Source organism: Pezoporus occidentalis, unplaced genomic scaffold, assembly GCF_034315485.1.
Source record: "Pezoporus occidentalis ecotype Australia unplaced genomic scaffold, CSIRO_AGI_Poc_V1 ctg231, whole genome shotgun sequence".
NCBI classification, from domain to species: domain Eukaryota; kingdom Metazoa; phylum Chordata; class Aves; order Psittaciformes; family Psittacidae; genus Pezoporus; species Pezoporus occidentalis.
The window spans coordinates 508468-536452 of record NW_026914191.1 but is presented as its reverse complement, the minus strand read 5'-3'; the positions used below and the strand labels follow the sequence as shown (position 1 = coordinate 536452).

The following is a 27985-nucleotide window of genomic DNA, read 5'->3' as shown; positions in this document are numbered from 1 at the left end:
CAAAAATATTTTGTTTTCAGATGTTCATTATATGTGTTAAATTCTTGGTTACAGCAAAAGGACTGTAACATACCACATCACAGTGACATATAATCAAGTTGCAACAGTGCAGTTTATTACAACTGTGTAAACAAAAATAGGTATTTCTTTAATGGCACTCTTCATGAACCAAATTCTGGCATACAGAATCTCAGCAGAAGGCAAAGGAAAATTTGACAAAGAAAACAAAACCCCAAGTCGAACAGTACATGAGCCTGGCCGAAATGGTCCAATCTGTGCTCTTAAGAGAAAAAAAGTGTCCTTCAGAATTTTGCTTGCTTGCTTTATGTAAATTCAGTCTGACTTTTTTTTCAAGGCATCAATCCAGCATGTGAAATATTTTCACTGTTATTGAATGATACGAACAAAGATCATGTGAACCTCTTAATCATGGCCATGTGAATACCTCCTACTGTGGCATTATTAAAGGAGACAAGAGATGTTTTGGGAATGTTATTGTCTGTATAGCATAACACATGAAGAAGATAATCCTTAGAAAGTAAAAATAAGTTATTGAGAAATAAAATCTATCAATCTATCGCACTTCTTTGTGCGTAAATATCTAAGAGAAAAAATAGTGTCTTACTTTCCTGTAACAGAAGTAAACAAGTTGATTATGAGGCAATGTACATGCTGTAAACCGTAAGATGGGATTTGAACTTGAAACACACTCATCTCAAGTAGATTTTAAATATTAGCACCTAAAATGTAACTGGGGTTTAAACAATTTTAGTAGCTTTCAAGTCACACATCAGTTATGGCTTGCTTGATGGATACAATTTTGCCAGCAATGTTTTAGTGTTCTGTGAGATCCTCTTAATAAAGAAACATAGGTCTGAATGCCACTGCATTTTACATGTGTACCTTTCACACAGGAAGTTTTGCATATGTTCCATCTGCAGAGAGAAGGCTCCACAGTAGCAGGAGGTATAGACAGAACAAAGAAGTTACAGTTATTAAAAAACACTGGAAAACTGGGAGTACGTGATATAATTAGAAGCTGGTATCTTCAGTTTACAGAAGGCTATAAATTTGCTCACTTAAAAAAAGACATCCAACATGTGCTTACTCACATGCTGACACAGAGTTCATGCAAGCTATTAAAAAAGAAAACAACTTATAAAGGTTACCCTTCAGAAATTCTGCATGTACTTCATCCTCAGTTAAACTGAAGCCCCCTCAGAAACAACAGGGACCTAACGTGCAGATTGACTCGAATAACATGTAATTGCTTCCTCTGTAATGAGAAGTGAACAGCAGTATCAAACAGGAAATTTCATTGACTCGTGCTTCATTTCAAACACTGTCAAGTCCAAATCCAGGTTCACTTGTCATTAAGCAATAAGGCTACCTTTTAAAACAAAAGAAAAAAGAAAAAAAGAAAAGAAAAAAAGAAGTTATTTTCGTGGAGGAAGGACATTTTCTTCATAATAGCCTGGATTTACTACATTTCCAGCTGGATCATATCTAGCCACCACAAACGTTGAGCCATCACTAGCGGATGCTTTTCCAACTCCCATCTTTTTTGTGCTCTTCCAAACCATTGCTGTGAAGTGACCTGAAGAAAGAGAGAGAAACATAGGCATTCATTTTAGGTACTAAATCTGCAGCACTCCCTTTAACACATGAGGAGTGGGGAAAGAAAGAACAATAAAAAAATGATTCTTTTCCTAACTGGAGAACAAGCTAAGAACATGAAAAAACCCTGCATCTAGCATTTTGTCTTGAAACAGCCTGATCTGATTCCTCACTACCATTCCCATTTCCATGTCCAAATAAGAATATCTTGTAGGAGAATCAAGAAAGAAGTAGTTTGATGAGTATCTGATACAAAATTCAACAGACATCATGGTTATACTCCCTGCAGTGTGAACAGCAGTTCTGACAGTGACTAATATTCATTTGCTTTAACCATCTCATGCTCCCCCATGTATATGCATGTGCAACTGTTAAAAATAATACTGCTTTTGTGGCTTCTTCTGCCTAGTTGTAATAGCCACCCGTGCATTGTGCTGCTCCATCAGTTGTTCCCTCTATGCATAGACAAATCCCATGGGTGAAAAGCATGATTTTCTTCATCTGAAACAAGCTCAGGCGTATCTCTTGCTTGAGCATTACTCAAGGAACAATGTTTTTATGTTCATTGAACACTGGATTGTCATCAAGGAACAATGTTTTTATGTTCATTAAACACTGGATTGTCAATATGCAGCCAATGGCCTGTTCCTGATCTCCACCTTATATCTGAAGTGATCTCTGCGATTGAAATGGTATAATTTGGTAGAAAGCACAAGTCAACGCAAACACCAGCATAGTAAGAAAGAAACCTATATGATCCCAATTTAGTATTTTCTACAAATTAATTTGCCTTAAAAATAAGTTGCCTTTTAAAAACTTTGGAGTTGGAGGAAATCTACAGTATTAAAAAAACCCACAAAATTTGCTTACTTCTTCATTTCTCAGTTTCCTTTTACCCTTCTGTTAGTTTCTAACATTTGAGGAAATGCAAATTTTTTTTCATCTCTATCCTTTTTCCTAAGAAAAGAAGATAGATTCTTGAAAAATACCAAACAACTTGGCTCACCAATTTCTTAACATAAAAGCTGGGTTTTGAAGAGACAGTGCCCAGTCTGACCTTACCTGTCCCAGAAGAAAACCCTGGGTTTTGAAAGCTGTAATTTTTTATTTCATTGTACCATCTGTCAGCCACATCCTTTCCTGAAAGACAAAAGAAATCTGCTGTGGAATCATGATAAGCACAGACACACACAGCATGGCTAGCAAGATCAGCTGTTAATAGCTGGCAAGAACTTCTAGAAACATGGAGAAACAGTCTTGTTACTGAAAAGAGTTTTTGAAATATAGGTAACATGGTAGTGCATGTAACTTACCAAATTATTGCTGTTTTGCAATAGCTGTAGCTACTCAGTTATCATAGAATCATAGAATTGTTGAAGTTGGAAAAGACCTGTAAGATCATCAAGTCCAACCATTAACCTAACACTGCCAAGTCCATCACTAAACCATGCCCCCAGGTGCCACATCTACATGTCTTTTAAATACCTCCAGGGATGGTGACTCCACCACTTCCCCGGACAGCCTGTTCCAATGCTGTGATCACAGCTGTGTAAGGTCTATGACTATGGTGAGTGATGTAGTTCTACATGTCTGTAGGTCCCTAAGGTTGATGTTTGACAAAGAAATAATCCTTTCTTGCTTTCTGTTGAACAGTTTAGGAGATTGATAGAAAGGAGCAGATTCTGATAATCTGCAGTGGGTCCTGTGGAACAGGCAGCACAGAGGGCAGGAGCTCAGGTGAGAACCTGGGAGATGCTGTGTACCAAAACTCAAAGGCTGCATCTTTTCCATTACTGGTTGTTAGGAAATTTTATGTCAAACACTGTGGGGGGTCAAGGGAGCAGGTTTTTCCCTGAGCTACACCGATACAGAAATTTCTGCTTAGCATTCCAGGATGTGTATCACAAGGCTAGTTGATTCCATAGCAAGCTGCCAACACTGTTAAGCCAACCGTCATGAAGTACGCTGGTCCCCGGTGGACTGCTGGCTGCAGAACAGCAATGACTCATGTTTGCTGCTATTTTGCAGCCAAAAGTCTTAAACTTGCACTATTCTAGACGTCGGGCACTGCACTGGCTTCTTTAAACTTCAGTTTCTTGTGAGTGCAGCCTGCTAAACGGATGGTGGTGTTAGCCTGGCAAGCTGACTGTCAGAGCTGTTGTTGAAAAGAAATTACTGAATGAAAAGCCATCTCTTGAGAGACTTGTGGACTGGAAATACTGTGAACTTACCTATGCCACACTGCTTGTTAGGACTAGTGCGCTCTTAGTAGAGTCATTTTACATTTTCCACATGAAAAGGTAGGAAAATCTCTCTTGCTTCCTAAATTTCAGGAATAACAACAGGTTCCTTATTTCCTGCTTTCCCTGTGCCAAACAACAAACCCTGTACACCTGTTTTAAGGCTGAAGTATGTAACATAAATAAATATCTGTTCATTTGTCACTCATACTAAAGCTGAAATGAAGACTAAAAAAAAAGTGCAAAGAGCAATCTTTATGAAATACAAGAGAAAAAGAAAAAGCACAAAGTAACCTCACACCCTCCCCCCCCCCAAAAAAAAAAAACAAAAAACAATTAACCAAACAACAAAACAAGCAGATCTTCCTGTTCAACTCTAGACTTCAAAGCTATGAAAGATTTAGCACTGAATCACAGAATGGCTTGGGTCGGAAAGGACCTTAAAGAACATCCAGTTCCAAACCCCCCTGCCATGGGCAGGGACACCTTCCACTAGACCAGGTTGCTCAAAGTCCTCTCCAACCTGGCTTTGAACACTGCCAGGGATGGGGCAGCCACAGCTCCTCTGGGCAACCTGTGCCAGTGCCTCAGCACCCTCACAGTGAAGAATTCTTTCCTAATATCTAATTTAAACCTACCCTCATTCAGTTTAAAGCCACCCCCCCAGCCCCCCTTGTCCTGTCACTTGAAAAAAGTCTCTCTTCAGCTTTCTTGTAGGCCCCCTTTGAGCATTGGAAGGCTGCTTGAAGATCTCCTTCAGGCATGTTTGTGGGAAACTCGATGGAACACAAGTACAGAATGTGACTGCAGACACGTGTGCATTATGAAGCACATGTACTTTATGTGGACAAGTGCTTAACTGACCATACTATGTAAGTAGTATTTTCACAGATGTAGGACTGCATTCCCATTGCTACCAGCACGTCATTGCTTCTGTTAACCTACCAGTGTGCCATAAAGAGTAGTTCAAGCGGAAGTCATCCCCCCTCTGCTTACTATAGTTCTAAGAGGTGTACATAGGCTCCATGTGACAAGAGCTTAAAATCTCCATAATGGATATATTGCAGGACACATGGAAGCTTTGACAAACACAGTCTCTCTTCCTTTTTTTTTTTTGGGGGGGGGTGGGGGGTTTGTCTATTTAAATACCACCCATCCTGTGAAAATTTGGTAACTTTCATCTTTCATTCAAGGGAGATGGCAATGCTATCAGGTAAGAATATCTCAATCCTGTACATGAACATCAGCGAGCATAGCTGGGTAGCGTAATCCGTAATGTGCTAATTCCCAGCCTTCATGTATGAAAGCCTGCAATTCATTGCAGCTGGGCAGTGAAAGCCTAGAAGCTGATTGCTATATCCTGGTTTTCATGTGCAGGATCAGGTTATCATTACATGGCACTGCTGTCATCCTCCTTGAATTAAAAGAGTCATTACATCAGAGGTTGTGGGAAATTAAAGACTAACTTGTTCCCACAAAAAGAGAAGGTGACCAAAGGACTAGGCAACTTTTGACAGATTAACAGATCACGCTAAAGAAGGGTCCTGGAAGTAAAGGGAGTGAATACTATTTGTCATATGCCACAGGAGGTGAAGGGAAGTTACTACCACATGAGAAAACAGGTGGGTACCTAGTGATTAAACATGCTCTCTTTCCTTTGAAATACTTTCTTTCTGATTCTTTGCCCCTGGGGAGCAGTAAACAATGTAGTGATGGGACACAAGCCAAAACAGTGTTGAAAGTGATAGCTGAGCCATAGGGGACTAAGGAAAAACACTGTTTTGTGCCCAGTGACCCCTGAGCTTCCAGAGAGAGACAGCAGAAGGGTCAGCAGAACACTTAGCCTACCTGATTTAGCAGACACTTGCATCCTCAGAGTTGGTGGTTCAGAGAACACAGTATTTAGATTTCAAATCATTATGGAGTAAGTGATGCAGTGTGTCAGCTTCCCCTCCATTTCAATGTGTCACTGAAAACAGCTGCCACTCCCCCCAAAGCTACCCAAACCAGGAGTTGTTTGCTGTTCAAAATGCATTTCAATCAGAAGGAAAGAACACAGAAAACTCACTCCCACCCCTCATTCCCAATTGTAGTAGAACCCATAGAAGTTTGTTTCTGTCAAAAAGCATGCAGATCAGTCCTACAGTCAGCACTGCAGCTTCCCTTCTGTTGCTTCACTTGCAGAACCAATTAGTATGCTGCTGGGGGTTTTTAAATACCCTTCCTGTCTGCATTGCTATAAACCACATCCATAGTTTTTAACACTTTCTCTAAGGAAACACAGTTTGACTCCACCCCTATCCTAGCAATAGCTGACTAATGACCTGCTCAGTTAGGCTTACTGAACGTTCATTTCAGAACAGGCTGAATCTCTCTCCAACGAATTTCATCAGTACCATGACTTACAGGACACATCTGCATCACATAAAAACTTGGTGCAGCAACCCTGCGTTAGTGTCCAATTATAGTTCTGCCCAAGAATAGGTCCAGAATCAGCACAGTGATTTTATTTACTTATCCAAGCTATAAGCTAGTAAAGTGGCCACACTGACTGTGCCTGAGGTGGTCAGAAGACTGAATGTATGAGGTCAGTGCACACATAGGACTAGAAGTCCTGGAACAAAGTTCTGCTGATACCACTCTCTGAAGGACAGAGAGATAATAAAGGGCCACTGCTGAAACAGATGTTAGTACTCTTGCCTGGCCATGCTCTGCATCTCATCAGTTGTCCTGCTGCCTCATTAAATTCCATTTCTAGCTATTCTCTGTTCACCTGGGTGAGAAGCTCTGTTCCGTGTGGATTGTGGGGTGTCCATGAGTGCCAACAATCAGTATCACACTAAGGGTAGCAGGGACCTTAGTGTCTGCAACTGGAGCACCGGTGTGGGTGCTGAGTGTGTGAGCACTAGTGAAGCACAAGCTGGACCAGCTGGTGAGGACGTGAAGTGGCCTGGGAGGAGTCATTAAATGTATGGCCACCGCAGGGACGAGGTGGGTCCTGGCCAACAGCCAGGGAGCTGTGTTTGCATGTGTGCAAGACGCACTGTACTGGCAACCAGAGTGGAACTGCAGCCTCAGGGGGTGGTACGTTCAGGTTCAAGCAACCGGAGAGACTGGGATCAGGAACAGATACTGGGCAGACTGAGCTGCTGCAGAGATCCACACTGGACTTTTATTTCTGTTAGCAATATATATATATACACATACACACAGAGTTTTGTGTATATATATATATAATTTAATGCTATAAAAATATAAATTATATCATTTTTTTAAAATCTATTAGTAGGAAATATGTATTTTAATATCTATTATTTTTTTATATATATATATAGTCTGGTAACATACTTCATTGCAATCAGCCAAAAAGGGGAACAGGAAGAGCCTGCTGACGCTGTTCATTTTAATGTTGACTGTATCTGTTTGTGGTTATCTATGCGGCCACCTGCATATATACACATGTACATGCTGTACATGTGTGCTTGTGTATGCAAGCCTGGGAATACATTCTCAGCCTCACTACTGGGAGCACAAGGCTGCGGCAGCCCTACTACTGGATTCAGCTCCCTCTTACATTTAATTTCTCTGGGCCCAGCCTTATTGTTTCTATTCACAAAAAGAATCCTTAAATCGCCAAGTAATCCCATTGAGTAAGTTGCTAAAAACATTCAAATAAAATCACATAGGACATATACCTGTGCAAGGGTGGGCAGCACCATGGTGATCTACTTAAAAACCACATACCCCAAATCCTAGAATTTCCCTCAAATGTTTTTCTAGCTTTTTTTATCACAACCTTTCTTCCACCAGGCTGAGGGGAAAGAACATAGAGGTAGATTTAATTTGCCTCAGAAATGAGCTATGATGTACTTAGATTGAAGTCATACTGATAGTTCTAGGAAGTAATCCTCTGCTTTCAGCATTCCACATACAGGTCCTTATTTTACTCTACTTTATTTTATTTAACAGTACTGTATAAACCTGGTGTTATACAGCAAGAGATGCATCAAGGTAGGCACTCAGTCAAAGCATGCTCCTCCCAGGCTGGGGCAGAAGGTGTCTGCTGTTCTGCCCTCTAGTACTGACCTGTAGGCAGACCCAGGTTCCTCCCATAACAGATTTGGGTGTTAACATACAGTGAATTTCTGTTACAAACTCTCTGGAGCTCACAAGCTGCAGTGTTTTCACAAGCGGCACAGCACGCTCTTCACGACCGCACCAACCATCCCAAACAGAATTTAGTCATCCAGTGCTTGCCTTCAGCCTCGCAACAGATGAGAAATGCAATGAGATGATATCCTGAGAAGCCTGACATACTACAGCTGCCAAGGACGGCTGTGGTCTCTCACATTAGTGGCAGATGACAGCTCACTTACTTGAGCACAAAGAGAAGTCTGCCACGGAGCAGTTCCTGTAGGACTGGAGGGAGGAAACAGCTGTCAGCTATTTCTTGGATTACACGGATAAACATACTTCCAGCAACAGCTTTAGGCTATGTAACTCCCAAACCCTGAATACAATTCAACGTATTCTTTAACCAGGAGAAGAGTCGAGCTAGAAGGCTTTTATGGTTGAAAGCTTAAAATCTTCTCTGAAACAAGAAATGTATCTTCTGGCATTATTACAGAACTCAGTAAGAGCCAAAACAAACAACAGCATCACTTTTTTTGAGAGAGAATACAGGGTATGCTAGAGGTTTATTGGCTTTTGCTTTATCTGGGAAAGAAACAGGAAAACACTGCCTGCCTTTGTTAAGCCCTTGAATGGATTCCTTAATACACATTTCAGCCTCATTGAGCAGGGTACAAATTAACTATCCAAAGGGAACTATAATGAGAAAAAGAGGAAGAACGAACCAGCTCCATAGAGATAGAGACTAAGGCCAGAGGACAGAATAACTTTCTTTGAAGAACTAGTTTTCTCATTCTGGCACTTTGAATGATCCTGCTACATAGGAAATGTAGAAGTGTTTTACAGAACAAGAGGATGTAGCTTAATTTTCTCAGCAAGACATTCAATCCTGTGGATGAAAAAATAGCGACAAAATTGCTCAGAACTGGAAAGTTAAGTATGGAAACAGTGCATTGAAGAGAACAAATGGGATACAGAAAAAGATAGGCATTATATAATTTATGGAAGAATGCATGTGTTTTGATTCCAGCTCTCCAAATGGCAATTCTGCGACTTTAACCTTGGGGAAGGAGCACAGGCCATTAACACAAATAAGAAGGAAGAAGTAAGCTCAGTCAGTGAGTCATAGCCACAAACTTCGCCGTACATCCGTGTTTTCCCATGGTGCTCTGAACCCTTGCTTCAGACTCTTGCAATGGACAGAATGCCAAGTATGAGTAGATCAAATTGTATTTTTCCACCCCGGATTTCTTTTTCAACATGATAAAGTACCCACTGGGGACTAGAGTTGGCACTTGCATAGGAACCGAGCAGTGTCCCTCGGTCTAAACCTCACTTCCTAAGATTTCCAGGTCCTTCAGACAGAGGCTCCAGCCTGCAGAAATGAGTTTTTGTCTCCCTGAGGCTGTGCTGGAAATTCCAGGGGTAGACAGAAACGAAGAAAGCAAGTGGTCACTTTTAATACATCCCACCTGCTGTCTCAGCAGGCTAAAGCATGAGCCCTGGCCACTCGACGAGGCAGGAGGGAAGAGCCTGTTGAACATCATTCCAACTGAAAGCTCACCACAGGCTGTTGGCCTGGCCAAAATTCAGCTCCCCGGGCATCCAAATCAAAGGCTGCCAGTTACATGTTAGATTTATGATCAAAAAAATATATGGAGTACTTTTGTCTTTGAAAATGAAGGCATGGAAAAGGGCTCAAAGCTTGTTTTGCTGACAAACCAGAAGAGACTAGATGTCTAACACATTAACCTCTGACACTTTGGTGTCCATGCTCCCATTTTGCCCATACAAACAGAAACTGCTACATAGCATGCAGTGGCCATTTTTCCACCTTCCTCACCCCAGCTGGCCTGTGGTCAGCCTTCTCTTTGCTGGGACAAACTAAGGATAAAGGTGAAGTATGTGGCATTGACAACCTCCTTCTCTCTTCACATGCACATACAAGTAGCACTCAAGACAGCTCCATAGTGGGGACATACGGAGCAGCCTAGCTGCCAACTCCTATCTCCAAAAGGACACAGCACACTACAGCACAGTCCCTTACCTCTTCTGTGCCCACATGTGCTTCTTGCTGTCAGTATATGCAGGTTACTGCAAACCACCATCCTGTCCCCAGGGACACTAGGGGACTGCAATGGATGCCTTTTTGAAGCAGAGAAAACACCAGTACTGTTGCAACTAGATGCTCCGAGCCCAAAGTACATGAGAAAACACATTTATTCAGTGTCTCTGTGACAACAAGAGTAGAAAGCTTACCTGGTTGGTCATAGGATGCCCATGCTAGGTTTTCTCCACATTTTCCATTAGCAGACTCAGAGCTGTGTTTGAGGACCCTTGTGGTAGCCAGTTCTTCTGCATACCTAACAAAGGAATCCACATATTGAGCCATGGAACACAGCCACAGCAAGCAGAGAGAAGGAGGAGGAGGGAGAGGATGAGATGCAAGCAAGGAGTTTCGCTGGAAGATGATCTTAAGGTCCTTTCCAACCCTAGCTATTCCATGATTCTATGACAGTTTAAGTTACTGAACTGTAAAGCTCTGAAGCCAGGGATGCTTTAAACCTACATAGATCTAAGAATTAGGCAAAGGGAAAGCCCAGAGGCCATTTTTCTTTTCTTTCATGAGCATCTGTGTCACTGCTGAAAAGGGCCTAGAAGAAATCAAAGGGCAGATCTCCCCCACCGTATTCTTCCCTGCACCTGGAAATCCACTGGCCATCCTTGGCTGCAGCTGCTGGTGGAAAGGGAAGTACCTGCAGTGATTGTTACAGGTGTCACTTCCTGATGTTTCTAGGCCACTAACAGGAGTAACTTAAATGTTCACACTGAGTAAGAAAAAAGACTGAAGTGGGGATTCAGTCAAAGCAATTGTAAAAAAACCCTATATTTACAAATGAAGTCAGATGCAATGCAAGAGCAATGTGCCAGGCGACAGTATAGAAGAGAAGGGGACCACATGGAGCATCTGAGGCAACAACTGTGTACACCAACACAGCGATAAGCAACACTGTTTTTTATATAACCTGACATGTGAGAGTGTGGGATGTATTTTATTGTCTCACAACAGGGTTAAGAAGAATATCCGTGTAAAACAATTATTCTGTTTATTCAACATTGGAAAGGCTTCAGTACAGAGACACTGAAATTGGAAACACCATTTGTTATTTCTCACGCTACAAGAAATAGGAGGCAACACACAGAATCATCAGGTCATAGATTTAAAAGCGAAGCAAGACAAAGTGCTTTTTCCACACTGTGCATTAGAAGTCATTGCCACAGGACAATGTAGACACCAAAGCATGTGTGGGTTTGAAAAAGAGCTAGACTAATTTACAGTGTGTGTATGTGAGGAGTAATCTTCAGGGCTTATTAAATAACAGCAACAAAAAATGAGGATACAACCTTCTGCTTAGGAAAACCATAATTTACAGTATAAATCTGTAACTTCCAGGAGAAGATCATGCAGAAAGGATCGCCACATTTGTTTTGTCCTGCTACTCCTTTCCTAACTGTGAATTACTGGCATCTGCCAGAGACAGGAAATTTGTCCAGCTGAACATTTTGGCCCAAGCTAGTACTTCAGACACTGGGTTCTTATTTCCTTCTGTCCTAATTCTTCTATCAAAACAACAAACAAAAAAAGTAACTAGTTAGATCTATTAGTCTGGATGAATGTAAACTTGTCAGTTGTCAGTCTGCTAGATCCTGGACTAGAGGATCCCTAACTGCTCCTTCATGCCCTGTATCTCTACAGTCCTGTAATTTTTCTCTTCAAGGATTCCCACATCCCAAGCAAAGGCTGGAACGGAGTACACTTTGCACACAGATAAAGTTGCCAAGGGCTTGGGACAAAGAGTGATTAATTCAATCTAGCTCAGGCAGTTAAAAGCATGAGGTTTACATCTGAGATCACCACCCTGTGCTTCATTACAGTCAGAGATAAATCTGCTGAGGATGACTCATCTCATGCTAAAGTGGAGATCCAATATTCAGTTCATGTAACCTGTCGTAATTATTGGAACTGAAAATAGTAAGAAACAGACCATTTTCAGCACAGAGAAGCACAGAAAAGTATCCAGATATACACCAAATGCATAGCAACAGAGATGTCAAATATACATAAAGGTAAAGTTCTTTGAATTTAACAAGATGCAAAATCTGTCTTGACAAATATGACATCTCTTATATTTCATGTCTTATATTCAGATCAACCATCTGGTTCTTGCTATCAACCAGTTTCATCAGTCTCTGAATATGTGTCATTGCACAACCAAACAAAGGTTTACTATTGTTATTCACCACAGTTGGGAAAGTCAGCTGAGACCAGAGAGGACTGAGGAATTCCAGAAGGATCTAAAAATATCTAGCAAGGGCAGTATAACACTTAGAGATAAATGTTGAGCAATGCATATTTGACAGAATAATCTGAACTATTCATACAAGTTGAGTTGTTCAAAGCAACTGTAGCACTTTGGAGACGCAAGTGTTATTGACAAGTCAATGAAATTTCTTCCTCCTGATGCACCGCGTAAAACAGAAACAAAACAGCCCTTTGAAGAGCAGAAGGAAAACCCCAGCAGATTACAGAGGTATGTGGATGAGTCACTGGCATTCCATCTCCTAGAAATACTATATCCACTTACCATGGTGTCTCAAGAAAAAATGATGGGAAAAAAATCAAGACAGAAACAGATTTTGCTTGGTGCCAAAGGGCATGTGCACATTGTACAGCACCACACCTGGCAGAGATCTCTGGTTGAGGAGTGCAGAAGCTGGTGCATCTGTGTGACAGTGCAGCACTATGCTGGGACAGTAAATCAGGTACGAGAAAGGCTACAGCCTCTCTGCCTCCCAGCTGGCCAGCACAGATAAGTCTGCATGCTTGTGGTAGAAAGCCTCTTGCCTACAGGGATCAAACTGGCCACTACTTAGCCACTGTGGAAGGACATTTATTTTCTGAATCAGCATTCTCCTTCAGGTATCTCCTTTGTACTGTGAGGCTCAGCCTGAGAAAACAAAAAAAAGGTTTTCAAATCTACTTTGAAACAGGTTGCTGTAAAAGGAAAGGAAACAACCTGGTTGCATCTGCAGCAAAAGGGATAAGAAGTATTGGATTCAAATTTCTGTAAGGAAGATTTAAGTCAGACAGCATAAAGATATATGTACATTAGACTGACAAGAAGCTGCGCAGTCTTCAGCACTGGAGAAGAGATAAGATATGTCCCTCCTGACAGAGTAAAGAACAACATATACTGATTTTGCTTTTGGGGCAGGGAGATAGACAATATGATCTGAAGTTACTTCTTTCTCATTTCACTGATCTTAGACCAACCATCATTTTGTAGCATGAAAAAGTTCTTTTCTCTCTATTTTGGCAGCAGTGGTTACTGTCCTGCAGAAGACAATCCACCATGTGACAGAGGTGGTGGTGAAGCATGTTTTAGCCAACTACCGTCTGCAGAGGAGACACACCAGTGCAGACAGATGCAGCCCATGCCTGGAAAAGGGTGCAAGACAGATTTATAAAGTTGTAACCACAGAAGTGTCCATGTGACCAGCTGGTGCTATGTGATGAAAGAAGGAGAAAGAAAGGACAAAAAGAGTTGGGTAGGGAGACACAAAGAGTGGAGTCCCTCATTCTCCACCCAGTAAGTCTTCATTGAATGTCAGCATGTCAAAACACAAATATTTCTACAGTATACACAGTCAAACCTAACAGATAAAAGTGTCACGAATCTCATTAGAGAAAAGAAAGGACTGAACTCACTGCTGGGCTCCTCTGTTTAACTTCTTGCAGAGTTTTAATGGGGGGACTCCATGTTTCTTCCTGTAGTCATTGTGTGCTTTCAAGACTTCTTCAGCAAATTGTTTGGAAGCTGAAATCACATTAAAAAAAAACGGGAAGGCCTGTCAAACACAGACATTAGTGAAGCAGAAAAAACATACCCTATAGCTAAGATTCTAGTGCAGGCTGGACTGAAGAAAGAAGAATACCACCCTCTTGACCTGTGAGTAGGATGAAACAGATGTTAACACCTTCCATCCATGAACTCCCCCTGGGATCTTACAAAAAGTTGAAGAGTAATGTGAACCTTATTCTTTTACTCATTAGCAAGAAGATTTAAGGTTAGTTTGACTGACTTTCATTTTAAGATTTCAGTTCATTGCATCATGACTGCAAAGTCTCAGTGTAAGTGACTTACAGGTCCTTTGAAGAAATGCACTCAAAATGTATATTATTGTCACTGTATGCAAGGACTTTCTGTATTAGTCAAAACATCACCTAAAGAAAATGAAGCTACTATGTTTAGAACTATACAAATACTTCGAAACATGCACTATTATTTTTATTCATTAAATAAAACAAATTCAGAGAAATCTCAAAATGCATCTTTATTTGGCTCAAGACAAATAATTGCTGACAAACAACAAGTGGTAAGGAAAGAAATGACTGCTGGGGATGGGTTTATTCCCCTGTACTACAGTGTGTTCAGTAAATATCTGAATTCCAAAGTTACTGCAAAGCTCTCAAAGAGTTCTTGTTTGTACCTTCATAAACTCGAGACTTTTAGCAGTGCAAGGCAGAGGACGCGCAACCTGTCACAGTGCAATTCACTTTGACAGCAATCTCTTGTTAACTCCTCTTATGACTTTGCTGATTTCCCCCAAGATTCAGAGGAAAAGAAAAAAAAAAATCTGTCATTGGCCACCCTCTGGAATTTGCTGAGAAATTTGGAACCTGAAACTGAGTTTTGAGAGAACAGTTAGAGAGGTATACATAGCACCTTCAAAACAGTTACCACTTTGTCTTGCTGAAGCTTCTGAACAGGACAAGACATCTGGACTAGAGTTTCCTGTTATTAACCTTAGGTTTCTCAACTTCCTCTCACTACTCAATCCTAACAACTATTATCAATCATTCTCTTTTATTAGTGTGCGCACTATTCTACTGTTTGTAATATGCATTTCCCCCACATAGAGCTGTCAGTTTGCACATACTGCTCTTGTGTTTTTTTCCTAAGGTGATTACCCAACCCATGCTCCTGCTTTAAGCTGTTCTCAAAGTTCTCTTCAGTTTCCCCAATACCTTTGGGATAACAAAGCATCTGTATTCTTAATATCCAATGCACACAGAAAACCACCGCTGTTTCATGCAGTACCTTAAGCATTTTGAACACAGTCTGAAGTTGGGTTGATCTTTTCCAAAGACCAAAGGGCCATTGTGAACATACATCTAATATATTCTCCATCAACATGCTTTCGGGCTCAATTTTTTTGGTATAAGACTGTTGGCATAAGACAGCAACATGAACCCTGTTGAGTGAGATGAGATCTGCCCACCACCTTCCTCCTTTTAGGTCTTCCTTCAATTTTGTGTGTCACAAGTTACATGTCATCAAACTAAACAAACGCCTCCATTCTGGTGCTTAAGCACCCACACACCCTTTTGCTAATAAGCCTGTCCCATCACTCTTATTACCATTGCTCACAGCTCACCAATTCTATCACTCATCTGCTGCATCATATGGGGTCATGGCTTGTTTCTAAGGTACCCAATTCACTGAGGCAGGGGTCCATGCTTCCAGCAGGGGAATTTTAAGACAGACTGCAAATCAAAGAAGTTGCAATACATAGCTTTGGAAGTTGCATCACATACTCCAGGATGCATTTTGCTGGTGCAAAAGACCATCTTAAAGCTTGTGGTTGTTATCACTTAGTATCTCATCCACTCAGCATTAAATAGCGCATAAAAAATTTGACCTGCAGGTGTGAAAGTTTCTATTAAAATTATTTGCTCTCAATGACAAGAACAAATTGAAATTCTAAAAAAAAAAAAAAAAATTAAGTTGACTGAAACACAGGCTTTGCTCATCCATGCACAGAAGTATTGCAACAGTCCAGCTCTGTACTAACACTTTGACTTATAAAGACCAACAAGACATGGACAAAACTGAGTTTCTTCTAGCCACAGCAGGCACTGCTATGCTGTCCCTACAGAACCTCCATCCTCCCCTTCCCTCAAAAGTGAATTCTATAGAAACTTATCTACCATGACTCAGGCTCATGTGCTAACCGCCTCCCTCTGTACGGCTTCTCCAGTGCATGCTGATGTGTGGCGAGGGACGACCCAGCCACCAGATGTATTTCAAATTAGTTTTGGAAGGCATGTTAAGTTTTTCCATTTTACCAGTATTCCATACACTGAGAAGCCAGACTTTAAAAGTGAGAGCTAACAGGAGCTTTCAGGCTCCCACCCAAGCAGGAACAGCTTCCCAAACAGCTTAAGAGACGTACATTTTTCTCTTTATGTAGGCTGCTTAAGCTGCTAGAAGAAATTATTTCTTACTGCCAGGAAGTTAGGTTTGGTCATGAATCATTACACAGCTTAGTAAGTGAAACAACTAAAGGTATTAGATACAGTTGCTTGCTCCTCATTATTCAATTTTTTACCTCTATTTTGGATTCTTCTGGAACACTGATAATGTCATTAAAGATAATGACAGCATGTGACAATACATTTCAAGGCTGTGGTGTGCTACAGAGCACACCTTACAGTTCTTACAGGTTTGGATTTTCAGTTTCATTGATCAACTTTGTGTGACCATGGAAGAGTAAGCAGAAGGTTACTTGGTTGCCTTGTCCAAACAGATTTGTTTTCCTCAGTATACTATTTCTCCATTCTCTTACTGTCTCTAAACAGTGCCAACCTACTCAGTCTTTCTCAGGTGAAGAGCTCTTCATGCCTGAATCTTTCCTGCCTCTTCGGCTCTTCCTGCCTCTTCTCCTGTCTTCTCCTGCTCTGTTCTTCTCTTAGTTTGGACATCAAAACAGAAGCAAGTTATCTGAACATGTTTTCCACAAAAAGGATGCTGCTCTGCATCACCTTTGAAGCTATCAACTGGCCACATTCCACTGGTCTTGCAGAGTTGCAAAATGATGTGAAGAAAGAGTAACAGTAAAATACTCCATGAAACCTCTCTACCCAATACCTACACGACAGAAATACATAATGTAGCCCTTATGTCAGCACTCAGGATGCACAACATTACACCAGGTATCCACTTTACTAACAAAAAGGGCATACGTTTTTATGGCTAATGATCCACTCCAGTGATTCAAGAAAGAGTACAGTATCAAAGTATCACTGTCTTCTTGGCGTTCTCTTATTGTTTACGGATTAATCTTCACCAGTAATTTTGTACTTTCCATACATACTAAGCTTTCCTATTTAGGCTTCAGATAGTTAACAAGAGGGAGTTGGGAGTTGTTCAGCCTGAAGAAGAGAAGGCTCTGGGGAGACCTTTCAATACTTATAAGAAAAATGGAGATGGACCTTTTAGTAGAGCCTGTAGTGATAAGACAAGGCAGAATGGTTTTAAACTAAAAGAAGGTAGATTCAGACTGGGTGTAAGGAAGATTTTTGATGAAGAGGATGGCAAAACACTGGCACAGGTTGCCCAGAGAGTCTGTAGATGCCACATCCCTGGAAACATTCAAGGTCAGGTTGAATGGGGCTCTGAGCAACATGATCTAGATGAAGATGTCCCTGCTCACTGCAAGGGGGTTGGACTGGATGACCTTTAAAGGTCCCTTTCAACTCAAACTATTCTGAATCTATGAGTCTATGAAATGGACCTCATATAGAATAGTACACAAAAGCATACCATTATGTCAGTCTCAATCCCTCTTTGAACCTTGACAACTTTTCACCCAATGGATGCATTACAGGTAAATAGAGATAATAACCCCACCTTTCAATTCTGCCCCAAAATAAGTAATTACAAATTTGCTTGTACAATGGCCAGAGCAACACATCTGAAGCAAGCTGCAAAATACACTTCAAGGGACCCACCCTATTTGAAAGAGGTAAATGAAAAAACCTGATACCATCAGCCTTGACAATGTGACTCATATTAACCAGGACATGGGTCCTGCGTGCTACTTCCACACCCTTTCCTGACCAGAACCCAGACAGAAGGAAGCCAAGCACCAGAATACATGGAGAGGACAAAAATGCAAAGTGGACAGAAAATACATAAAAAGGTAACTGGGTATCCATTTAAACACGGAGTATAACTCTGCTTTAATACTGAAATCCCTGCAGTCTCCCTTGACTCTGCAGAATTTCTCTACCCTACCCTGATAGCAGAATTTGGGTGTGGAATAAGAATGCAGCAACTTTTAATATGGCCAACAGGTTTGGGGAAAAAAAATACAAAAGATCATTGAAGGCTTTAGGGAACTGCAAAGTAATTATATCCAGAAGTCTCCAATTACTGCTCCATATAACTGAAGCTACCTCTGTTCTGACAAACTTCTCAAAGCATATTAACAGGCTGGAAACAAACAAAATTCTAGAGTGAAAGACATCCCAGCTTCCAATGGATGGCATTTTCGTCTAGACCTAAAGAGACCTGACACACTTATCATTAATAAACTTTATCCTCACCTGAAATGTAATTCCCTGGAAACTAGCCCTGGTTGAACCTTTCACACTGGGAATAATGTTCCTTCAAGGGAGAAGTGATGGATATTTAGTTGATATAAGAAATGTTAAGGAGCCAGTTATGCCTCCAGTGCATTTTGACTCAGCAGTTGGGTTTGAAGTTACAAACACTTCAGGGTGGTCATTTACTTGCTGACCTCTGCAATGCCCCATGGCGTGAATATTCCATGTTTCTTTCTTCATGTATTTGACTACATTTTCCTACTCCCCATTTGGGACAGTAATGTCTTCAAGGACTGTCTCTTAATGTTACTCTTAAATATAGCATTTGGGAGTATGGATCTGACACACCAATTCATGAATCACTTCCAGCCATAAAAACTGAACTCCTTCAGTGCTAAACTCCCCTGTTCTCTAGTAAAACTGGCTGATTGCTTGGAAACATACAGAAGAAATGAAATCATACATACATCCTGGAGGGAAGGAAAGAGAAAATGCTACTTGTCATGGTCCCGAGGGATGGGGAGGAGAATCAAAAGAATGCAACTCCCATGGGTTGAGATAAGAACAGTCCAGTAACTAAGGTATAACACAAACCACTGCTGCTGCCACCAATAGTAACAATGATAAGGGAAATAACAAAGGGAGAGAATACAACCGCTCACCACCCACTGATCGATACCCAGCCTGACCAAGCAGTGATCTAGCCCTTCTGTGTAACTGCCCCCAGTTCTACATCCTGGGCATGACATGCTGTGATATGGAATACCCCTTTGGTCAGTTTGGGTCAGGTGTCCTGTCTCTGCTTCCTCCCAGCTTCCCCTCCTCCCTGGCAGAGCATCAGACTCAGAAAGTCCTTGGTCAGACTAAACATTTGAGCAGTAACTTAAAACATCAGTGTTATCAGCGCTGTTCACAGGCCAAAAGTCAAAAACACAGCACTGCACCAGCTACTAAGAAGGAGAAAAATGACTGCTACTGCTAAACCCAGGACACTACTATATTCAGAAAGTATTATATCTTGGGTGGGATTTGTCTTTTTTCACACCTTTGAACCAAGAATTCGATAAAGGGGCAACATCTCCATCCCATACAATAGGCATTTATGGGAGATATCATAACTGTTGGTGTGCTATTTCCCTTCCAACCTGAACTGTCCTATGACCCTACTAAAAGTTAGAAGAAACAGTACTGCTTATGGAAATGAAGGAATTGGGGGTTATAATTAGGCATGAGTTTGAATGGGAGTAGTTTCCTGGAACATCCTTGTGTTTATCAGGCTGCTCAAAATAGCTTTCCCTTCAGCTCAGGAGATCCCTCTTCAGGGGGGGAGATTCTCTGATGTCTTTCAGCATTCAGTTTTGCCTGAAGTTTTCTTACACAGCTACTTACTGCTGAGGTGAGTAAGATGTCCAAGTTAACTGCATCAGATGGACAAAGTCCACACTTATTTTATTTTCTGGGCTTCTGCTACAGCAAACTGGCATCTTAGTAACCTTGCACTACCTGTGCCATATGACACAACACACTACTTTCCACCCATACCCAATTTGAAGCCTATTGCCTGAGAATATGAAGCTGCCAGTGTAATAATGTTTCAATGATACTAGTCATGTCACTATTTGATTGCAAATCCTATTCTTGCTATAACAGACAGTGTTGATTACTTCCTCACTTAAGGCCTTTTATAAACTGTTTGGCAATTGACTGCCCTGATTAAAAAGGAACACCTGGTAAACTGGAAACTGCACAGCTCTGAGAGGGAGCAGAGACTTCTGCGTATAAGCATTTAAAAAAACTCCAGGCAACACTAATCAGCAGCCTGGAGCAGAACCAAGCCTTGTGTTCTTAAACCTAATTGTCACACAATCCCTGGGGTACATGCAATTCCTGGGGTATGTACACTTCAAAATACGCAGCTACAAGTTACCTAAGTTAGAACTGACCACACTATGCAGAAGAAAGTGAAGCAATCTTCTCCATTTCTTCTCTTCCTCCTTTCCAACATCATATCTGCTTAGAGTTTCTAATAATAGTAATTTATGAAGAAAATAAGGTACAACTGTACTCACTAACAAGCAACACCAGAAATCAGAACTTCCCTACTACGAAATCTGAGCTTTAGCCATTAGGTTGTGATTCCTCCTGTTTGCATGACAGCAGAATAATAATACACTCTTCACCAAGTAACAGCTCTTCAAGGTCATTTGGTGTCTGGTGTGAATTAAAACTCTTTGCAAAATGAAGATTTTTGAAACAAGAACTGAAGAAAGGTAGAACTACCCCACATCTCCTGGGTTATGCTCTGCCATTTTATACCTCTACCATTTATGTTTTACCATTGTTTGGGGTAGTCATACCTGAACTAGCTTTCAACTCACTAGCTCCAGTACCCTCCCACTTCGCTTTTCTGCCAAGGACATCCAAGCTAGCTGGGGCAATGTTTAAAGTATGTTTATTTATGCACCTCCCTGAGGCATGGAAATATGACCATGTATATTTCTTGTGCTTGCTGATGTGTAAACTCACCTATCCAGCAGCACAGACCAGGCAGGGAGACACAGAAAGCTTTCTTTACCCATACTTACTATCAATTACATCATCTTTCTGATCCCCCTCCCCAGTATGTTAAACCCCAGAAAGTCAATGAAACACCTACAACACTGCGTCATGGACATCCCCTCCTGTGACCTGCCATTGGGGTAGCTCAGGGCAATTTACTCCACACAGCTGGAAGTCCTCATACAGTGAGGCTATGGAAGATCCAGAAGCTATCAAAGTCTGAACACCAGGAAACGCTTTTTCAACGTGAGGGTGGCAGAGCGCTGGCACAGGCTGCCCAGGGAGGCTGTGGACTCTCCATCCTTGGAGATATTCAAAAGCCATCTGGACATGGTCCTGGGCAACCACCTCTAGGTGGTCCTGACTGAGCAGGGGAGTTAGACCAGACAACCTCCAGATGTCCCTTCCAACTTGAACCCTTCTGTGATTCTAAGCTGAAAGATTTGTTTTAGTAATGGGTCTTCATCAGGGAAAGTTCAAGAATGGATTATTCCCTATGACAGTTCACCCCAAATCACTTTCTGAGGATCACTTATTAAGCGCCCAACACCTACCAATGGCCTGCAGTATTTAGAAGCGTGACAAACACACACATAGGATACAAGCAAGCATGTATTCAATAATTTCTTAACATCTGTCTATCACAAACTATCATCAGAGCTGTCTCATGGAAAACAGTTCCTTGTGCCCGGCGTTTAAATTTACAACATGGATTAGAGACTTCAGCAACATGCAACCACAATATTTCAGCTTAGTGACACACAGGTATATGTTCAGGGACAGCCCACACAATCTGTGTTAGAAAATAGCTCCCAAACATCCCACCTACAATAGTGGCCTGGCAAAGCTTCAGAAGGACAATTAACTCACCATTTCATGCAGCTCTGCAACGATTATGCTTAAAGATCATGTTTTGCTTGGAGACCAGATAAAGACCACATGATTTCTGTTCAAATCAGAGATTCACTCTGGTAACCCAGTTCAGTCAACTTTGAATGATACTAAATAATGTTTGCGGTGGCCATAAACAGGTCCCTGTTTTCTTCCTCCACTACTACCATCTCTCATACTTGCTCGCACAGGAGCCAGAGGGGTTGGCCACCTGCCTGGTCCCCCTCCACAGGGTCACCCAGCCCAGATCTGGCAGAGCTGCTATCAGACCTTCAAAAACCAGGCATCTGCCTCCAAAAACATAACACAGATATGCTCCAGCTAATCTTTCAGAGAACAGCACAGCCTCTACCAAAATAGTGATCTGAAATAGCCTTCTGGCCTGATGAGATATGTAATAAACAACAAAGTACTTACAATGAAGAGTCTTACTTCCCCTTTCTTTTTGTTCTTGAATACACAGCAGCAACTGAGGCAAATTCAAATCTAGGCAAGATAGACACTACCAACTGTACTGATAGAGAACTAAGGGTTTGAGTGGTTCCAGTAATAAAAGCTTTCTTGATGCTTAATTTTTCTTTTGAGAAAGATTTCTTGGAGAATTCAGAAAGGAGAGTTGATGCTTTTTGATGTGCAACTCTATGGCATGGGAAACCTTGAGTGGTATCTCCTTTACTACAGATCATCACATTCCATCTTTTTCTTTGTGAGCCCTTCATACTTTTTTGGTATGCATCTGCCTTGAGCATATACCAAATAATCAGTGTCTTCTACACACAAAAACTGGTCAAGTGTGGGTTTTTTAACGGAATTAACTTGATTTTTGAAAGGCCTTTTTCCGACCACACCAGTAAATTGTACTGATGACAAATTCTGCAAATGCCCCACTGTTACCAAACACAAATGCTCGGTTGCTATCAGCTTAGACTAATTCATTTCCTCTATCCCCACTGGTCCTGTAAAACCAGCCAGCACAAAACGCCTTGTCATTTTGGCAGCTTGCAAGTATTGCCTTTCTCAGAAGGCAAACAGGTCACTTCTCTAATATACTTGTACTTTTGCTATGAGCTGCTACAGCTGTCTCCTACCAAGATGCTAAAGTACAAGTCTGCACTTCAGATCAGCTGAAAGTGCAGCTCGCTCCACAGAAAACACAACAGCCCTTTTTACTGTGGTCCGAAGGTGCATCTGAAGAGTTAAAAACCAGCACATGCTTCTAAGAAAGATTAAAACCAGCATGGAAATCTGCACCGAGTTTGGTTCCTGTCTCTTTCCTTTTCGTCAAACCCTTTCTCAGCCCTTATTTTTGTACTGACTCAACAGCAGCACAGTGGGAAACTCCCAGCCCTTTCTCTGGAGTCCCACCTACATTTGCAAAAGTGGGAAAAGAAAAAGCAAAGCAAACAGTGTGAAAAGATAGCCAGTATTTACTGAACCCATCCCCGTCTTTGTCCGATAGCGCCTGCACCCAGAAACAGGGCGAGTCCCCTGCTGTCACCTCCAGCTGCTTTTCAGGGAGCAAGCAGCAGGAAGCAAAGAAGTGAGACTTTTAGCAGCCCTTTTCTGCCACATCCCAGCCTTCTCGGAGACTCCCGCCACTCAGCAGAAATCCCCGCGCTCCAGAGCGTAGGAGTAGAGCTGGCAGGCAGCTGCTTCCCCAGCATCACCCGCAGCTGCTCACATAGATATCCCCTCTGGGGTGAAGGCTGCCACAGGACCCCGGCCTGCCACTGAGCACAGCTGCAGGGGAGGTCACAGCCCTACCAACACGGTGTTCTCAGCAACAGCACAACAAAGAGCAGCCAGCTCACCATCGCCTCATTTCCTGCAGAAAATACTTGTCCAAGTCTTTTCCATTAGAGCTCTCTGGGATCTGCAAGGAGGGAAGCCACTAATCCAAATGCTGTCCAAAAAGAGAAGAACAGGGGGAAGGCAGAGGAGGTCCCCTTGTCTGGCTAAGTGTTTGCAGGAGTTACAGACATGGAAGGTGTTTTTCTAAACCTGGTGATGGAGTTTCAGTATGGATGTGGTTTCAGCAGCAGGCAGCTTCCAAGGAAGAAAGCTGAGTCAGAGGTACAAATGTCTTCCAACACTCAGCTCTATTCAGTGAAACAAAACCAGTGCTAAGACTCTAGCTCTGATACTTCCAATGAACACTGTTTCAAATATGATCCAGTGTCTAGTAACAACACATACCAAGCTTTTACCAAAGAACTGAGCTTTTCAGCAGCAGCATCTTTTTTTGCCTGGGGATACCAAGACCTCAAGATAGATTTACTGAAGAAAAAAAGTTAAATAACTGCTCTGAAGACATTTATTCTAAAATAGTGGCCCCACTTTACATGAATTAGAGCATCCTTAAATTTATGCTTTCAAGTAATCCCCATTAATCTTTCTGACTCAGGAGAAGAGCAAGGACTCTGTTTTGAGGTCAGACAGATCCCAACCCGTTACATTTCCATACATCCTAGTACAGAGAAACCTGCTCACACCATATCCTCAAGAGTATTACAGCAGGAACATGAGGTGACAAGGTGTTTGACACAAAACACACAGGAAGAGGCACTGAAGCAGTACACTGTAAAACAGCTGCTCCCACCCATTCAAAGGCAAACCACACTGAATGATCTCAGACAGGAATTTGAAGACTTCAGTGCAAAAGTGCAGATGGGGTTTAGTCAATAAACCAATTGTCAGGACAGGATCTCAGTTTTACGATTCACCTAAAAATATCGCATGCAGCTCAAAGCCAGGAACCTGGGCCCAGTTTACCACTGATCTGAAAAGTGACACAAGTGACAAATCATGTTTAACATTTTAAACATTTAGGAATCAGAATGTGCACAGTGGAATACCTACACTGCTTTTCCCTGATGTGCTTTGCAAATGTAACATACAGCCACTAGACTGCAGTTGTAGTTTTTATGCTATTAGCAAGGAATGGCTGAACTCAATACTTCTCAGAAACCACAATTATTCAAATCATTGTAAGGTTATTTACTAACTCCCAATCCACTTGAAAACATATGCAGCTTCCAGGACACAGGGCCAAAACCACCCACTGGCAGCTACAGGGTGTTTCACCTGGACTGGGTGTCCTATCAGTAAGCCCTTTACAGCCACATTTGCAGACAGTTCTGATGCTGCCCTCTGGAAAAAAGAAAAAGGAGAAAAGCTCAACACACCCATGCTTAGGCTCATTAAAGTGCTATAAGCACAAAGATTTTCCTCAAGTTTCTCTGAAGAGGCCTATGGTTTTGAGTGAATCAAGTACTAGCTCTTGCTCAGTGTGTCCCATACATGCTGTTTACACACAGGACAGACAGCCAATATGCCGTCAGGCTCTGATCTGTCACAGAAGTAATGTCCCAACCACAAGAACAAAAATAAACCATCCAGTTTCGTGTCCGTTTCAGAAGATCAGCACAGATTTTCACTCATGACTCTAAAAGGAGAAAGACAGAGGAAGCCCTGGGCACAAGCTCTCTCTCTTCTTAAGGTCTCTGACTCCTTGGCAGATTTGGAGGAGTATCCCCCAGCTGAGACAGCCAGCCAGCGGCAATGGGGAAAGGATCAACAATGCAGCCAGCAGCAGGGAGAGGCTTCATGAGTATGTGCACAGCTGGGGAGAGACTGTAGAGCTGAGCAAGGCCATCCTCGGTTAAACAGTAACTAAACCTTAAATCTAAATACTCCCGACAAGAAGGGTGATAAAAACTGTCCCCCCCCCCCCAAGCATCCCGCTGCCTATCTGCAAGGCAGGTAAGTTTTATCAGACAGACACAAGATAATTTTGAAGCTATAGGGCTTATAATTATTTCATACAGCAAAGCTACTATAGGTTACAAACGGTCAGCTGTATATAAAATACAAGTCCTTCTGCATTGTGCAGGCTGGGGAGAGGGTGTCGTTTCCACCAGATTTCTAATCTCACCCTGTGCCGGAGAGAAAGCTCCTCCCGGGCTGTACCATGCAAAATGAAAGCAGCTTTCTCTGAGGAAAGCCACTAACGCTTTAGCAATGCTTCCTGAGCACAAACGCAGGCACAGGCATTGTAGGAACGCGCAGCAAACCCCACGAGGGCATTTTCTCACCTGACTTCCCCATGATCCAGCGATGGTTTGGGGTTTTGTAAGTTCACCTGCTGCCTCCTCTCCTGAGTGCGTTTCTCCCCTAAGTGCCGGGTTCCAAGTGTTTGCAGTTTCAGCTCAACTTCTCCAGCCGCCTGCGACCGCTGCCGAGGAAAACTCGGCAACGCGAGCCCGTTAGCGCCCCTTCTTCAGCGCTGGGGTAAGCCTGCCCATGCCTTATAAGGCATAAGGACACCGCTTTGCTTTTTGCTCAAGAAGATCCTGTTTAGGGTCAGGAGCTATTTATCCTCCACAGTAACCAAGCAGCTCCAAAACAGCGTCTGTTTTCACATACCGGGTTAGCTCAGTAATTGGGGCTGTCTTCTGGTAAGAGTGGGCTGTGAAAAGAAATTCTGCTGACAAATAATCTTGCTGCCACAGCAGGAACAGCCCATGAGGTTAATTCATACAGCTGAACAGTTGTTCAAGTTTCACCCAGTTTTTGTATGCAAAGTTGACACAGGTGAGTCATAAGGCAGTTCGAAGTGTAACTACATGTTATGTCTAAAATAAATCACTTCCAGCACTCCTCTGACATAATCTGTAGAAGGTATTAGTAAAATGCAGTGTAAGATTTTGCAGGTTAAAGAGGACCTGTGCTGATGGTGTATTTCTATGAAAGGAGTTCGGTGTGTGTATGCCTCATTTTACCTGTGCAAGTGCACTTTGCCACTGTTATCTTCACACTACATCAAAATACCTCAAGCTAATCTGGCAAATACTAACTACTTCAACTACAGCAAACATGATGCTTTGATTTAACTTCAGAAGTGCTGCATCTCTCCAAATAATATTTCAGTTACGTGTTTCCAACTTTCATCTTTTTATCATCACAAAAAATCACCTGAGGTTAGTGCTTCCCAGTTTTTTTTACAATGCCTTTCATAATTTCGAGGCTCCACCTGGTTTTGTGCCAAGTCTGATGACTTGGTAGGTTTTAATTATGCTTTATCTACCTCTGGAGGCTGAACTCCACAACAAGGAAAGAAAACTCAGAAAATGTCTGGGTTTGTCCCCTTTTTAAACAAGTAGCAGCAGCAGGTGGGGATAAACAGCATCCCTTCACCAATAAGCAGGAGGTCAGAGAAGGTGCAGGAGGAAGTCTCTCCCCACTCCCTCTGCCATGAGTGGTGGTAGCTGGCTGAGGAGCAGGGTGAGAGCTGGAGCTGGTATTATCAGCGCCCTTTATCTGGAGGTGAAAGCCACTGTTTTATTTGCTTGTAGGAGTGAAAAAAACATCGGCTGTGAACCCTACCTCTAAAAATGGTCTGCTAAACCTGAAATACTGGGCTGTACTACTCCCAGGACATCATACACCAGTGATCAGCAATAACCTATGCCACCATATGGCCATCACAAGGTGTAGAAGGGAATGAAAATTTGCATAGTTGGGAGTCTCTGGTAGTTGAAATGTTCATTTATATCCTCATAGTTGATTGTTTCATTTTATACTGTTGATGGTTTAGATCTTTATAATATTCAGCTGCATTATAAAGCAAGATCCCCTGGGGACCTGGACTGCTACTAAGAAGACAGCATCAAGATCTTCAAAAGTTACCAGAGACACCTGCATTTACAACATCTGTGCAATCATAACTTGGAAAAGAGGGGTTTTCTGATCTGGCAAAAATCCAGTGTTGCCTACAGGAAAACAGTGGTGGTGCTTCTGATCAGAAAACAAGGAAATCAAAATCACTGCTCCCTTGTGGAATGTGGAAAGTATCAGTATCAGTACAAAGTAAATGCCGTGACTCGGCAGGGACTGGGGAGCAATGTAAGCTGAGATACACACAAAGAAAGAGGAAGGGTGGAGCTGGGCATTTTTAGCATATTTAATATTGCCTGTTAATTTCCTCACTAATGAATATTGCTGATCTTATCAGGTGGAAATTTGGAGGAAGTTTGTATACTAATAGTTAAAAATGTAATCAAGTCTTTGAAAGCAATGAAAGTAAAAGCCACTG

General features: G+C 42.0%; 1 protein-coding gene and 1 long non-coding RNA gene across 2 annotated transcripts in view; both read right to left on the bottom strand.

Annotated features, from left to right (window-relative positions):
• The window catches only part of LOC134165183 (uncharacterized), a 498306-nt gene that overhangs the window by 373621 nt on the left and 96700 nt on the right, over positions 1 to 27985 (bottom strand). The window lies entirely within an intron of this gene.
• Positions 94 to 27514, bottom strand: GLIPR2 (GLI pathogenesis related 2). The gene is made up of 5 exons (XM_062621697.1): positions 25986 to 27514; positions 13759 to 13867; positions 10248 to 10351; positions 2680 to 2757; positions 94 to 1597 (listed from the first exon to the last, which is right to left on the bottom strand). Exons 1-5 carry the CDS (start codon positions 25996 to 25998, stop codon positions 1437 to 1439), a joined length of 465 nt encoding a protein of 154 aa, XP_062477681.1. The 5' UTR covers positions 25999 to 27514; the 3' UTR covers positions 94 to 1436.